Below are 15,113 nucleotides of genomic sequence, written 5' to 3'. Positions count from 1 at the left end.
ATGTGATTCTACTGTAGTTATGAAATATAAATAAGTATTTTCCCATTTCAAAATAAGTAATTTTAAAAATATGCTACTTTTTGTTATTTTTATTAGCAATCTATTCTTACCCATTTAGGTTTTGTTCTAGCATTAAATAGAAGTCTATCTGTTAACGCATTCTATACTATCCTTAAAGGGACTAAACAATGATTGAGATTTTTAATATACAATCTTTATGTATAGTAAAACAGCTTTGCCTTCCTTTGTTGTAATTTATATTTGAAAATGAAGAGTTTTCAAATTCTAATAACTGGAAGTGTGTATGGCAAGTCTATCACTGCCCCATACCTATCCCTAATGATTATCCAATAAATTATTTTCCTAACATAATGATCGTGGCTAGCTGTGTCTATTCCTCTAACAAGTCCTGATTTTCTCCTGCAAATAATGGAAGTGCTGTCTTGACTGCTGCAAAAAGTTCAGCAAACAAACTGATAAAGCATTTTAAACATATTTACCCCCCCCCACCATTATGCTAGTATATTAGAAGACTGCAGAAAAAAATCTTGTATGGTGCTTTTAATGGTACACACTAATCCCTTTATGGCTTCTCAGTAGTTCATCCATTGTTTAAATTGCATATTTCATTACAGTCATCAAATGCTTATACATCATAATTGCAGAAGTTTACTTAGATTTGGTATTTTACATTTGTTAATCAGTCAATACAATAACATACAAACCATGAGTTTCTTAAAAAAAAACTTTTCTCAAGGCTTTCCAATATATTAGAAAGCCTACATACTAAGTTAAGTAAGGTCATTAGGTCAGAGCAGGATGAACTTTCATTACAAAGGGATCTGCAAAAATTAGAAATATGGGTAAGTAAATAGAAAATGAGCTTTAATACGGGAAAAGGCAAGGTTCTACATTTTGGAAGTAAAAATAAGCAGGCAACATATTTTTTTAAATGGGACAATACTTAGCCAAACAAGAGGAGGAAAGGGATTTGGGAGTAGTAATAGATAACAAGCTAAAGATGGATGCACAATGCAGGGCATCAGCTTCAAAGGCTAATAAGATACTAGCATGTATTAAAAGAGGCATTGATTCAAGGGAGGAAAGCATAATTCTGTCACTATATAAAGCCCTGGTAAGACCTCACCTTGAATATGGAGTGCAGTTCTGGGGACCGATCGCAAAAAATGATATTGCAGAACTAGAAAAAGTTCAGAGAAGGGCCACACAGCTAATAAGGGGATTGGAGAATTTAACCTATGAGGAGAGGCTAGCCAAACTGGGTCTGTTTTCTTTAGAAAAAAGGCGCTTGAGAGGTGACATGATTACTTTATATAAATATATTCAAGGCTCATATACAGAGATGGCAGAAGCTCTGTTTATTCCAATAAAATTGTTTCTGACAAGAGGTCACAATTTAAGGTTGGAGGAAAGGAGATTTAATCTCCTGCAACGGAAACGTTTTTTCACTGTAAGAGCAATAAAATTGTGGAACTCATTATCAAAGGAGGTAGTGAATGCCAATACCCTAGATATATTTAAATATAGTCTGGATACATTTCTGAATATAAACAAAATTCATGGATATGATTGCTATTAGTAAATGGGTCACCTTTTAGAGGGGTTATTTAAGCGTAACTGGACCTTTTTGTATTTTAGATTTGTATAGGTTGAACTCGATGGACTTTGGTATTTTTTCAACCTTATCTACTAAGTTACATAAAATGTTGTTAAAAGATTTACGCCTAGATTTAGAGTTTTGCGTTAGCCATCCAAACCAGCGTTAGGGGGTCCTAACGCTGGTTTTGGCCGCCTTCTGGTATTTAGAGTCAGTCAGGAAAGGGTCTAACGCTCACTTTCCAGCCGTGACTTTTCCATACCGCAGATCCCCTTACGTCAATTGCGTATCCTATCTTTTCAATGGGATCTTTCTAACGCTGGTTGGCTGAAGTGAGCGTTAGAACTCTAATGACAAGACTCCAGCCGCAGAAAAAAGTCAGGAGTTAAGAGCTTTCTGGGCTAACGCTGGTTTATAAAGCTCTTAACTACTGTGCTCTAAAGTACACTAACACCCATAAACTACCTATGTACCCCTAAACCGAGGTCCCCCCACATCGCCGCCACTCTAATAAAATTTTTAAACCCCTAATCTGCTGAACGCACACCGCCGCAACCTACATTATCCCTATGTACCCCTAATCTGCTGCCCCTAACATCGCCGACCCCTACATAATATTTATTACCCCCTAATCTGCCCCCCCAACGTCGCCGCTACCTACCTACACTTATTAACCCCTAATCTGCTGACCGGACCTCGACGCTACTCTAATAAATTTATTAACCCCTAAACCGCCTCACTCCCGCCTCGCAAACCCTATAATAAATAGTATTAACTCCTAATCTGCCCTCCCTAACATCTCCGACACCTAACTTCAAGTATTAACCCCTAATCTGCCGACCGGACCTCGCCGCTACTATAATAAATGTATTAACCCCTAAAGCTAAGTCTAACCCTAACCCTAACACCCCCCTAAGTTAAATATAATTTTTATCTAACGAAATAAATTAAGCTAAATACTTACCTGTAAAATAAACCCTAATATAGCTACAATATAAATAATAATTATATTGTAGCTATTTTAGGATTTATATTTATTTTACAGGCAACTTTGTATTTATTTTAGCTAGGTACAATAGCTATTAAATAGTTAATAATTATTTAATAGCTACCTAGTTAAAATAATTACAAAATTACCTGTAAAATAAATCCTAACCTAAGTTACAATTAAACCTAACACTACACTATCAATAAATTAATTAACTAAACTATCTACAATTATCTACAATTAAATCAACTAAACTAAATTACAAAAAAAACAAACACTAAATTACAAAAAATAAAAAAAGATTACAAGAATTTTAAACTAATTACACCTACTCTAAGCCCCCTAAAAAAATAACAAAGCCCCCCAAAATAAAAAAATGCCCTACCCTATTCTAAAATAAAAATTTAACAGCTCTTTTACCTTACCAGCCCTTAAAAGGGCCTTTTGCGGGGCATGCCCCAAAGAAAACAGCTCTTTTGCATTTAAATAAACATACAATACCCCCCCAACATTACAACCCGCCACCCACATACCCCTAATCTAAGCCAAACACCCCTTAAAAACCTTACACTAAGCCCCTGAAGATCTCCCTACCTTATCTTCACCACGCCGGGTATCACTGATCCGTCCAGAAGAGGGTCCGAAGTCTTCATCCTATACGGCAAGAAGAGGGCATCTGGACGGGTAGACATCTTCATCCAGGCGGCATCTTCTATCTTCTTTCATCCGGCGCGGAGCGGGACCATCTTGAAGCAGCCGACGCGGATCCATCCTCTTCTTCCGGCGACTCCCGACGAATGAAGGTTCCTTTAAGTGACGTCATCCAAGATGGCGTCTCTCGAATTCCGATTGGCTGATAGGATTCTGATAGAATTCGAGGGACGCCATCTTGGATGACGTCACTTAAAGGAACCTTCATTCGCCGGGAGTCGCCGGAAGAAGAGGTGTTTGGGTTAGATTAGGGGTATGTGGGTGGTGGGTTGTAATGTTGGGGGGGTATTGTATGTTTATTTAAATGCAAAAGAGCTGTTTTCTTTGGGGCATGCCCTTTTAAGGGCTGGTAAGGTAAAAGAGCTGTTAACTTTTTATTTTAGAATAGGGTAGGGCATTTTTTTATTTTGGTGGGCTTTGTTATTTTTTTAGGAGGCTTAGAGTAGGTGTAATTAGTTTAAAATTCTTGTAATCTTTTTTTATTTTTTGTAATTTAGTGTTTGTTTTTTTTGTAATTTAGTTTAGTTGATTTAATTGTAGATAGTTTAGTTAATTAATTTATTGATAGTGTAGTGTTAGGTTTAATTGTAACTTAGGTTAGGATTTATTTTACAGGTAATTTTGTAATTATTTTAACTAGGTAGCTATTAAATAGTTATTAACTATTTAATAGCTATTGTACCTAGTTAAAATAAATACAAAGTTGCCTAAAAAATAAATATAAATCTAAAATAGCTACAATATAATTATTATTTATATTGTAGCTATATTAGGGTTTATTTTACAGGTAAGTATTTAGCTTTAAATAGGATTAATTTATTTAATAAGAAATAATTAATTTCATTAGATTAAAATTATATTTAATTTAGGGGGGTGTTAGGGTTAGGGTTAGACTTAGCTTTAGGGGTTAATACATTTATTAGAGTAGCGACGAGGTCCGGTCGGCAGATTAGGGGTTAATACTTGAAGTTAGGTGTCAGCGATGTTAGGGAGGGCAGATTAGGGGTTAATACTATTTATTATAGGGTTTGGGAGGCGGGATTGAGGCGGTTTAGGGGTTAATACATTTATTAGAGTGGCGGCGAGGTCCGGTCAGCAGATTAGGGGTTAATAAGTGTAGGTAGGTAGCGGCGACGTTGGGGGGGGTAATAAATATAATATAGGGGTCGGCGGTGTTAGGGGCAGCAGTTTAGGGGTACATAGGGATAATGTAGGTTGCGGTGGTGTACGGAGCGGCAGATTAGGGGTTAATAATAATATGAAGGGGTCAGCGATAGCGGGGGCGGCAGATTAGGGGTTAATAAGTGTTTAGACTCGGGGTACATGTTAGGGTGTTAGGTGCAGACTTAGGAAGTGTTTCCCCATAGGAAACAATGGGGCTGCGTTAGGAGCTGAACGCTGCTTTTTTGCAGGTGTTAGGTTTTTTTTTAGCTCAAACTGCCCCATTGTTTCCTATGGGGATATCGTGCACGAGCACGTTTTAGCTGCTTACCGCTATCGTAAGCAACGCTGGTATTGAGAGTTCAAGTGGCGGTAAATTATGCTCTAAGCTCCCTTTTTGGAGCCTAACGCAACCCTTCAGAGAACTCTAAATACCAGTGTTATTTAAAAGGTGCGGGGGGGGGGAAACACGCGTAGCTAACGCACCCCTTCTAATGCAAAACTCTAAATCTAGGCGTTAGGAAGTAGATAGACAAAACGGTTTTGCCCTTTGAAAAATTATTTCAATAGTTAAGTAGATTTTTAACTCCATGATTACAATGTAACCATTATTTTTTTAAAGTTACACACATTTTTGCTTTGTTTTGATTGGCAAGAATCATAATATTGGAGTTTTGTTATGCCTTCTGTTCTATACTATTAGGATAATTGTAATTGTTATACATTCTCAGAGAATAGAATAATATCTTTTTTAACTGTTATATTGTAACAATTATTAATTAACAATTAGAGTGAGCTGGATGGTGTTTTCTGAGTCAGTAATCATGCTCCCAAAAATCAATATAGGGATTAGGTTAGAGGACCTCTAAACGTTAGTATTAGCATATATAAATATAAGGGTTAATTTATCTTTATAACCATGATTTAATCAAACATACAGTAAATCTCTGGAGAAAATACATTTAATATAGAGCTATGTTTTTACACACATTTCACTTAAAATGGACCAAAACAGTAATAGTCTGCCTGGGATAATACTGAAGAAAAAATATAAAAATATTAAGTAGTACTGTAGTGTAGCATACAAGCCACATTTCTCCTGCTGCTTAGCATTTGGTTTTAAGTCCAGTTTAATTTAAATTTTTAATTATCATAGCTGTCTGCATTTATCAATTTGCAGCGGAAATGATCCGCTACAGTGGATCGTTTCTGCTCGCACTATGATAAATCGTCCCCATAGTGTAATTCTTATGTTAAATAATTTACACATATAGAATTACATTATCCTTAAAAATTGCTGAGAAAACCTCTTTCTTCTGTATGGACTCCCCTTTTCACTTGCCACAGTCTCCACTGTTTTTTTCCCAAAGGTGCGAATAATTAATTAGTATCTTCTATTTATAAATTGTTTGCTGCACCGTTTATCTCTTAGGAACAGTGGCCATGCTTGGCTAAAACCCCCTCAAAATATCTTTCAAAACAGATATGCTTTTTCAATGAAAAGTGATACACGAAAAAGGAAAAGAAAATACTGAAATATTAATATAAATGTGTATAGTGCAGAAAAAATATATGTGACAAAGTCCCATCTTCAGTGTGAATACAGTCCTCAAACTTGATCCATTGGAAATCCTCAAAAAAAGGAGAAAACTCACAATCATGAATCCTTTTTATTAAGGGTGTATAATGAAGAACGTGGAAATATACTCACACAGACATGAGCTAATACCTCAGCTCTGAAGTGTAAACTTCTCAATCTAGAGCTCACATTAAAAATATTTATTGATATATCATTCAGGTATTAGGACATAAGAGCGGCATAAATAAAACTCAATCAAAAGACACCAAAGAGCAAGCGTTTCTGTCAGCTAAGCAGTTTATTCAAAGTTCCCCCTTCCAAGTGATGCAATTGAAATATTTATTGTATATTGGCTGTTTCCGTAATACCTTAGTCATTTTGTCCTTTTATCCATAAATATTTTTAATCTGAGCTCTCTGGATTGAGAAATTTCCTAAACCTAATATAGGTCTCCATGCGCTTGTACACTTCAGAGCCGAGTTATTTGCTCATGTCTGTGTGAGTATATTTCCAAGGTCTTCATTATACACAGTTATGAACAGGGTTTCACAATTGTAAGTTTTCTGCTTTTTTTTAGAATTTCCAATAGATCAAGTTTGAGGACTGTATTCACACTGAAGCTGATACTTTTTCATATATATCCTTTGTGCATATACCCATTTTTATTTCAATATATACTTTTTCAGTGCATGCAGTGCTAAAAGTGTAAGAAATTATTTATTTCAATCAACATTTGAACAGTTTCTTTGTTCAACATTTCTGCTTTTTCTTTGCAGGTGAACCAGGTAAACCAAGTTATGGTCAGGATGGACGTGATGGAGAAAGAGGTCCACCTGGTCCCGGTGGGCAGCCTGGCATTCCCGGACCTCCTGGGCCTCCTGGGCACGCTGGATACTGTGATCCTTCCTCATGCAGCCTTCAAGCCATTGCAGCTCCTCAGTCAGCTAAAGATTCTAATGAGAAAGGGCCTTGAACTGTTTCTTACCTGTCATTGTCTGCCCTCGCAAGTGACATCACAGAATGAATTCAAAGGAAAAATGTTACCAACAAAGCTCATTCATTCTGCACAGCAGACATTAACATAATGTGTGTATGTGGTAAAGAAAAAAAGAAACTCCAAAATTTGGAAATGATGGTGCTCACACAATATTACAAGAAGACCTCCATAATGCCCATGCGGTAACACATAAAGAATAATTGTTCAAATAAACATTTTATATTGCTACTTTTCTGAGTCAAACGGATACATGTAAAGGAAGAAGATATGTGTGTTGCTTTTACTTCAACTTTTAACCACCGCCTTACAAGTGTTAAAAACCCAATGAATATGTTCTAGAAAAGATAAATTGTCTATGTATTATATTGTATACTTAAGAGAAATCTAATGTCAGGCAGCATTGATATAAAAATAAAACTGAGCATGCTGCATATCAAACACAGCAAGGATTCTGCCCTCTTTGCTGATAAGAGCTGCAAGTGAAGACTGATGTTTCCCATAAACCTTTAGGTGCTTTTTATCCAATCACTGTGATTTAATTTCTGTAAAAGAAAGGATAGATATTCATGTAAAATATGTCACTCTGAAACTAACCTATGATGTAAATCTCTGTAAATGTGTTATGTGGGATATTCTGACAAGTGATATGTCAGCAGAATTTAGTGTAATTAGACAACCTGTACCAGTCATTGTGTGTATGAAATGTGCGCCATCCAACACCTCAACTGTGTGACATCAGCAATACAATGTGATGAAAGTGATGAGATTTTTTTTTTTAATATCCAGAAATAAAAATCGTTTGATAGCTGAGAATATTTATTTTCATGTGGCATTTCTGGTTGTACAAAAAAGGAAGAAATAAATACTGTTTCGTAACCTTGTGCATGTATTTCAATGAAAAAGAAAATAACAAATTGAAGTGGACTCTAAACAGCTGTATAAAGAAGATAAATGCAGTTTTGATGTATCACAGTTTATATAAAAAAGTGGCCAACTATATGTAACACTAGAGATTATCACAATTGTTCCTTTTGTTTTTGCACAGATTTCGTTCTGATAAAAATAGCATACTAATGGTACTGGGTAAATTACTACTTATTAACTTATAAAGAATGCATAATTATTAAAGGACGGTTTTTTAGCTAAATAGTTTAACATTGTTGAAGATGATCATATTCTGTTGACACAAGTATAATTGAACTATGTGCAAAAGTAATTTATATGCCATTTCAAGGGTCAAATAATTGGTGGGATTGCATCAAAAATGAAATCAGAAAGACTAATACAGAAGACAACATTTGATGTCGGATGCTCACTTACAATCTCTATGTTTCTACTATTATGTTTATTAAATTACCTGGATAACATTCAAATGACCTAATTTAAATAAGGAAAAAGGGACACTGAACGTTTAAACTCAAAGTATGATTAAAAACCTATCTTGGCAGCGATTATAATGAGAATTTGCCAGTACTTCATTAGGCTCCTACTACACCTGTATTAAATTTTCCATCTGACATATTAATCTCAATATATATAATGCAATATATTTGTATAAGGAGTGATAGACTTAATCTCTCTCTCTCTCTCTCTCTCTCTCTCTCTCTCTCTCTCTCTCTCTCTCTCTCTCTCTCTCTCTCTCTCTCTCTCTCTCTCTCTCTCTCTCTCTCTCTCTCTCTCTCTCTCTCTATATATATATATATATATATATATATATATATATATATATATATATATATATATATATATATATATATAGTCTCAGGTGCATGCCTTAATTCATGAAGACATGCCTGCTAATAACGACTGACAATTGTTTTGACAGATTCTAGGTGTTCTTGGTTATCAAGTGATACAGTGTTTTGTCTGTTGTCTTTGCCTATCTGAAACAGCCAAAACCAATTTCAACATAAATGATGCTTTAATATTGTGAACATCTGTCATTAGGGATTAGTAAATGCTGGGTGATCACTTTATTTACTTAAAATATTCACTAGAAGTGACTGAAAGAATTAACTAAATCACCTGAGATTGCTGCAATTTCCATGGCTTAATAAAGTCGCTAAATTAGATAGATGGCAGGCAAGACAGACAGACTCACGTGCTAGATCTAATGAAATGATTTAAACAAGCATGCAAATATAAATGATAAAATTAAACTTAAGAAATGCTACAAATATTAATAAGTCGTTGATATATGCTACAAATATATGTTCTTGTAAAATCTGTAACAAAAACAATACTATTTAAAAATGTTTTAGAAAGTTCACATAAAAAACTGTATGCAGTTACCCCAAATATTTTTTCTTTTTTAGTTTGTTTCTAAAACTAGTTAGAATGTAACATAGTAACATAGTAGATGAGGTTGAAAAAAGACCGAAGTCCATCAAGTTCAACCTATACAAATCTAATATACTTACAAAACAGCTCCGGTTAAGCTTAAATAATCCCACTAAAAGGTGACCCATTTAATACTAGCAATCATATCTATGAATTTTGTTTATAGACAGAAATGTATCCAAACAATTTTTAAATGTATCTAGGGTATTGGCATTCACTACCTCCTTGGGTAATGTGTGAGTCTTTATTTATTAAATGGAGAATAGTTTATTCACATAATAAATAATATACTTTTATACAACAAGCAGAACTTTATTATTCTGATAATTTATCAACTTAATACTTACAGTAAATTCAAAATAAAAATGTCATGATTCAGAAAGAGCAAGTTATTTTAAACAACTTTCTTCACTAGTTATCCTTGGTTGAAGAGTAAACCTAGGAAGCGTGCACGTTTCTGTAGCAATCCATGACAGCACTGTTTGCAACTATGCATAGCATTGCCATAAACATTGTTGCAATGTTTGCCAGATAGCTAAGACATGTGCACGCTCCTGAACCCACCTATGCATACTTTTTAACAAAGGATACCAAGAAAACGAGGCAAAATTGATAATAGAAGTTAAAGGGTAGTTAAACCTAAAACTTTTCTTTCATGATTCAGAGAGAACATACAATTTTGAACAACTTTCCATTTTACTTCTATTATCAAATTTTCTTCATTTTCTTGTTATTCTTTGTTGAAAAGCAGAGATGTAAGTTCAGGAGTGTGCATGTCTCTGCAGCACTATAGAGTACTATATGGCAGCACTGTTTCCTGTCATGTAGTGCTTCAGGCATGTGCACGCTACCTATCTAGGTATCTCTTCAACAAAAAATAACATGAGAACAAAAATTTGATAATAGAGGTATATTGGAGACTTTTTTTAAATTGTATTCTCTATCTGAATAATGAAAGAAAAAATGTGGGTTTCATGTCCCTCTAATTGCAAAGTTGTTTTAAAATCCATGCTCTGATCGGTCCATTTAAAGTCAAATTTGAGTTTACTGTCCTTTTAATTACTATGAGAAAGTCCTTCATTTTTCCATCAGTTAGATTTAACAAATAAGCAAATAGAACTTAGAAATGAATATTGAAGAGAGAGAGAAAAATATAATTATCATAAAATAATCTTTAAATTATTTAGCAAAATGTTGTGTAAATGATAATTGTGTTAAACACATTGCTATCATCAAGTAGACTTGCAAGGAATAAAGCAAATTTTTCTAGCTATTAAATGTTAAAGGTTCGCTGTCACTATACAAATTTCAAATGTTATGCCGATCTTTATTTTATATAAAGTTAATCCTGAACATTCAACATGATTTTACTATATCTAACATATGATGTATGTATGGTATTGGCCAGGCAGACTAACCATGCCATGTTAAAGGGGGATTCATTAACATAAAAGATCCTAGAGTAATTTGTTTTCATGCAAAACCCCTTATACTTTAAAAATGCAAATGTATGAGCATTGTTATTTTTTTAGTCACATTAAACACCAATAGCCTAGAATCTCTTTCAACAATTTCTTTAGTAGAAATTAACTTTTTCATTTTCCACATGGGTACTAAGCTGGTTTTGAGCTTTTTTTTTTTTTTTTACTTTTTTTTAAATATATATATATATATATATATATATATATATATATATATATATATATATATATATATATATATATACTGTATATATATTTTTTCAGATCAAAGACTTATACTGTTGGAAAGGTTAGGCGATTACCTTTCCAACGATGGGTCTTTGGGGTCTGTGTGGTGAGGTCACTCATCACGTCATTGCACGTGACATCACCACGACCAACGTGGTGGGAGACCCCAGATTGCCCTCAAAGTGGGTGAGTGCTAGCGACGGCTCTGAGCCGATTCCATTACACTCGCGATTACTCCACTCCCCAATTTGTTTGAACACCTTGGGTTACCATGACCATTAGTTGAAGGGGTCAAATTGAATCAGTGATAATAGTGCTAAAAAACAAACAAAAAAACCCCAAAACAAAACACAAAATAGCTATTGATTAGATAGTATCTTTAAGCAGGAACTCTTAATATTATAATATTTTTAGTGACACACATTGTGGAATATTTTTTACATATTCTTTCTTGTTATAATTATCTTATTTTTTATATCATTATTTTATATTAAGTCCTTGTATTGTTACACGGATATAACAATAAATTAGAGATGTCATTTAAAATTAAAATAAATGCTACAGTTTATCTGTAAGTAAAGTTATACTAGAGCTATACTAGTACAAATGTCTCATTACCTAAATCACACACGTGTCTTGATATTTCTGTATATCCTGAGCATATACTTTGTAAACATTATAGTAATGTGAACCTAATTCATATTTTTCTTAAAATAATAATAGTATTGTAAGCAACTTAGAATTAATTTATTTATTCTGTTTAGTCTTATGCGTACTGTTATAGGTTAGATTATTTTTAAACACTAGTAGTGAACTGTGTCCAGAGGGCGTTTAGAGAGCAACAGCTTTCAGTGACTTGATCCAACGATGGCATCATACAGTAATGACAGACCTGTCAAAAATATTGCAGTGTGTGGGAGAAATGAAATGTTTTGATCACTATATAAGATGAAAGCAAATCAACACAGAACTTTTGACATACAGTTCTTACTTATTCTGGTATGTCAAGATGCCCTTTTTAGCAGGCATAGATGTGGTTTATTGATAAACACTATCCTAGACTTGTCATGCATCCAAGGTAGTGGTGGTATCAGATTATTCATTAAAACCAGTTTAGCCTATTAAAGTCAACGAATAGCATGACTGCTAATTGGGCCACCTGTGTTTTTACTGGGATTAATCTGGAAATTGTGACTATTGATTTCTCTTGCTAGCTAAAATTTGGTACTCACACAAAAAATCCATGTATTTTTGTTGATTCATATTTGTAAATAAAACATTGTTTAGAATGTTGTATTTTCTAGAAGTGGCCAAATTCATATATATATATTTTAGTAGAACACAAGTGCAGAATGTAAGCCCCTGAAGACCAGGCTTGAAGGCTCATGTGAGCTATTCACAATACACAATAATAACTCACCTGCTGTACCAGTGATGCAGCACAGACAACCTACAGGAAAGTCGGTAGCCAATGAGGAAAGTAGATGATCTTCATCTCTTTCACATATATGTGGGGCATGCTTTACTACCTGCATTAACAGCCAGTGATATGCCACTATGATAGTATTCAAAAGCTGTTATGAAAAAGATAAAGTCATAGAAAATTTCTTAATTTATTTTAACCTCACTTTAACAACTTAAAGGGACATGAAACCCAAATTTTTTCTTTCATGATTAAGAAAGAGCATACAATTATAAACAACTTTCTAATTTACTTCTATTATCTATTTTGCTTCATTCTCTTGATATTCTTTGCTGAAAAGCATATCTAGATATGCTTAGTAGCTGCTGATTGGTAGCTGGACATAGATGCCTCCTGTGATTGGTTCACTGTGTGCATCGCTATTTCTTCATTAAAGTATATCTAAAGAATAAAGCAAATTAGGTAATAGAAGTAAATTGGAATGTTGTTTAAAATTATATTCTCTACCTTAATCATGAAAGAAAATGTTTGGGTATAGTGTCCCTTTAATCATACTCACACTGTCATTGTTTAGTGACAGTGCGAGTACGATTAAGTACAGATCCTATTGACACCAACCTCTGTATTAGGGAGACATCACTTTTAAAGCCCTTTACATTTGTTAGCAATCACCAAAGTAAATAAAATGAAACTTCCACTGTCTTGACACCCTAACTCACAATTAACCATAAAAGAAACCCAGGATAAGTAATCTTGAAATTGAATGAAATACTTCCCTAATACCCAAGAAACCCCACTGTGGGACCTCCAATGCAAGATCCCTCTACATGATTGCCCATTCGTTACTTGGGACAAAGCAAATAGTGCTAACAATACTTTGAAGATTAAGACATAGTTGGTTAATTTTAACAGATTTGGGGGGATTTATGCTTAGGGTTTACACTAAAGGAGCAACAGGCACAGCATGATTAGGGTTAGCAGTACTGGGGGTATACATATACTGAGATTATGGTTAACAGTGGTGTGGGGGTTGAGATTTTGAGATTAGAATTGACAGCGTAGGAAGGGACCAGGTGAGTAGTGGTTAATAAATTACAGAATTAACTCATTGTTGGGATTGTTTCTTTTTTATCCTGCATATTAAGTATTGTCCATTGAAAGGATGTTGTACAGCAGCTTTTAAGAGAAAAAGAGGGTTAGCAGGAGCAGGGCGTGCTGCCAAACATGTTATTCACTACCATACACATTAATACCGTAGCTCTTACTTGGGAGCTGCCATACTGCTTCAGCTGCTTAACTTGTGAGTGTCATGATAGCAGAGGAGTGATATCACTATGATGTAGCTATCCATAGCAGGGCACTTAGGGCATATTTGGATGTTTAGCATCACTCTGACATTACATTCTCATGGTATGCACACCACTTTTCAAAAACTATTAGCACAGTCATAAAGCTATTCATGGTGAGCAAACAGAAAAAACGATCATATTTATGGGTCATTACTATTTCTTGCCACTCAGGTAAGTAGAACAAACAAATTAAAAGGGCAGTAAAGTCATGATTAGATTCATGATTAAGACAAAACATACAATTTTAAACAACTTTCCAATTTATTTCTATTATTTAGTTTGCTTCCTTCTCTTGTTATCCTTTGCTGAAAGGTTTATCTAGGTAAGCTCAGGACCAGCAAATAACCTAGGTTCTAGCTGCTGATTGGTGGCTGCATATATATATATATATATATATATATATATATATACACACCAATTTTCATTGGCTCACCCATGTTTTCAGTTAGAAACCAGTAGTGCATTGCTGCTCCTTCAACAAATGATACTAAGAGAATGAAACAAATGTAAAAAAATTGTATGTTCTACCTAAATCATGAAAGAAACATTTTGGGTTTTAAGTCCCTTAAAGTCAAAGAGCAAAGCATCAGTGAGCCAATTTGTTGTGCCCCAAGGATGTGAATATATTTTAGTGTGAAGACATTTAACATGTCAGGTTAGTTTCTTGTCCAAAACAAAACTAATGTGACCAGTCTCCCGCTCCATGTGGTGTATTTGTACTGAAATAATTGATTAATGCATAACAGGTATTGACATCTGGCTGACAATTTTAAAAGGAACCTGGGTTCATTTTTCTCGTTTAATCTCTGAGGACATGCAACAAGTATTAATGTTTTTTTTTTTTTTTGGGGGGGGGGGATTTATATATATGAGTTGAATAAAATAACTATTCCTTGTCAAGCTTGTTGAGACTTCTTGTCTGCCTCAATAGATATAGCTGAAGGAGTTGTCTTTATTAGCCAATAAGCATTAATACAGCTGTGCACAGGCTGCATTTATTTAACACATCTAACTCCCTGGTTTACATGCATGACCTAAAACAACTGCACAATACAAGATAGGAAAATATTAGATGTCACTGGAATGTTAGCTAAAAGTCTGTTCCTGTTTGTGTAGGAAGCATAGAAATAGCTTTCTTTTGGATCTTGGTGTATTTTTCCCTGTGACAAATTTGACTTATGATGGCATCGGAAAATCAGGTGACAGATTTGGACAAAACCAAAAGTGGCAGAAATGTT

At 34.4% G+C, this 15,113-nt stretch overlaps 1 protein-coding gene across 1 annotated transcript in view; it reads left to right on the top strand.

Annotated features, from left to right (window-relative positions):
* COL9A1 (collagen type IX alpha 1 chain) overlaps positions 1 to 7,930 on the top strand; it is a 197,928-nt gene extending 189,998 nt beyond the window's left edge. Inside the window, exon 38 of the mRNA XM_053711980.1 lies at positions 6,834 to 7,930. Within this exon, the coding sequence (XP_053567955.1) occupies positions 6,834 to 7,030 (197 nt within the window). The 3' untranslated portion in view covers positions 7,031 to 7,930. The remainder of the gene's footprint in view (positions 1 to 6,833) is intronic.
* The last annotated feature ends 7,183 nt before the right edge of the window (positions 7,931 to 15,113 follow it).

The sequence above is a fragment of the Bombina bombina genome, chromosome 4 (assembly GCF_027579735.1).
Source record: "Bombina bombina isolate aBomBom1 chromosome 4, aBomBom1.pri, whole genome shotgun sequence".
NCBI lineage: Eukaryota > Metazoa > Chordata > Amphibia > Anura > Bombinatoridae > Bombina > Bombina bombina.
The sequence above is the reverse complement of the archived record's forward strand: the minus strand, read 5'-3'. Positions and strand labels throughout refer to the sequence as shown.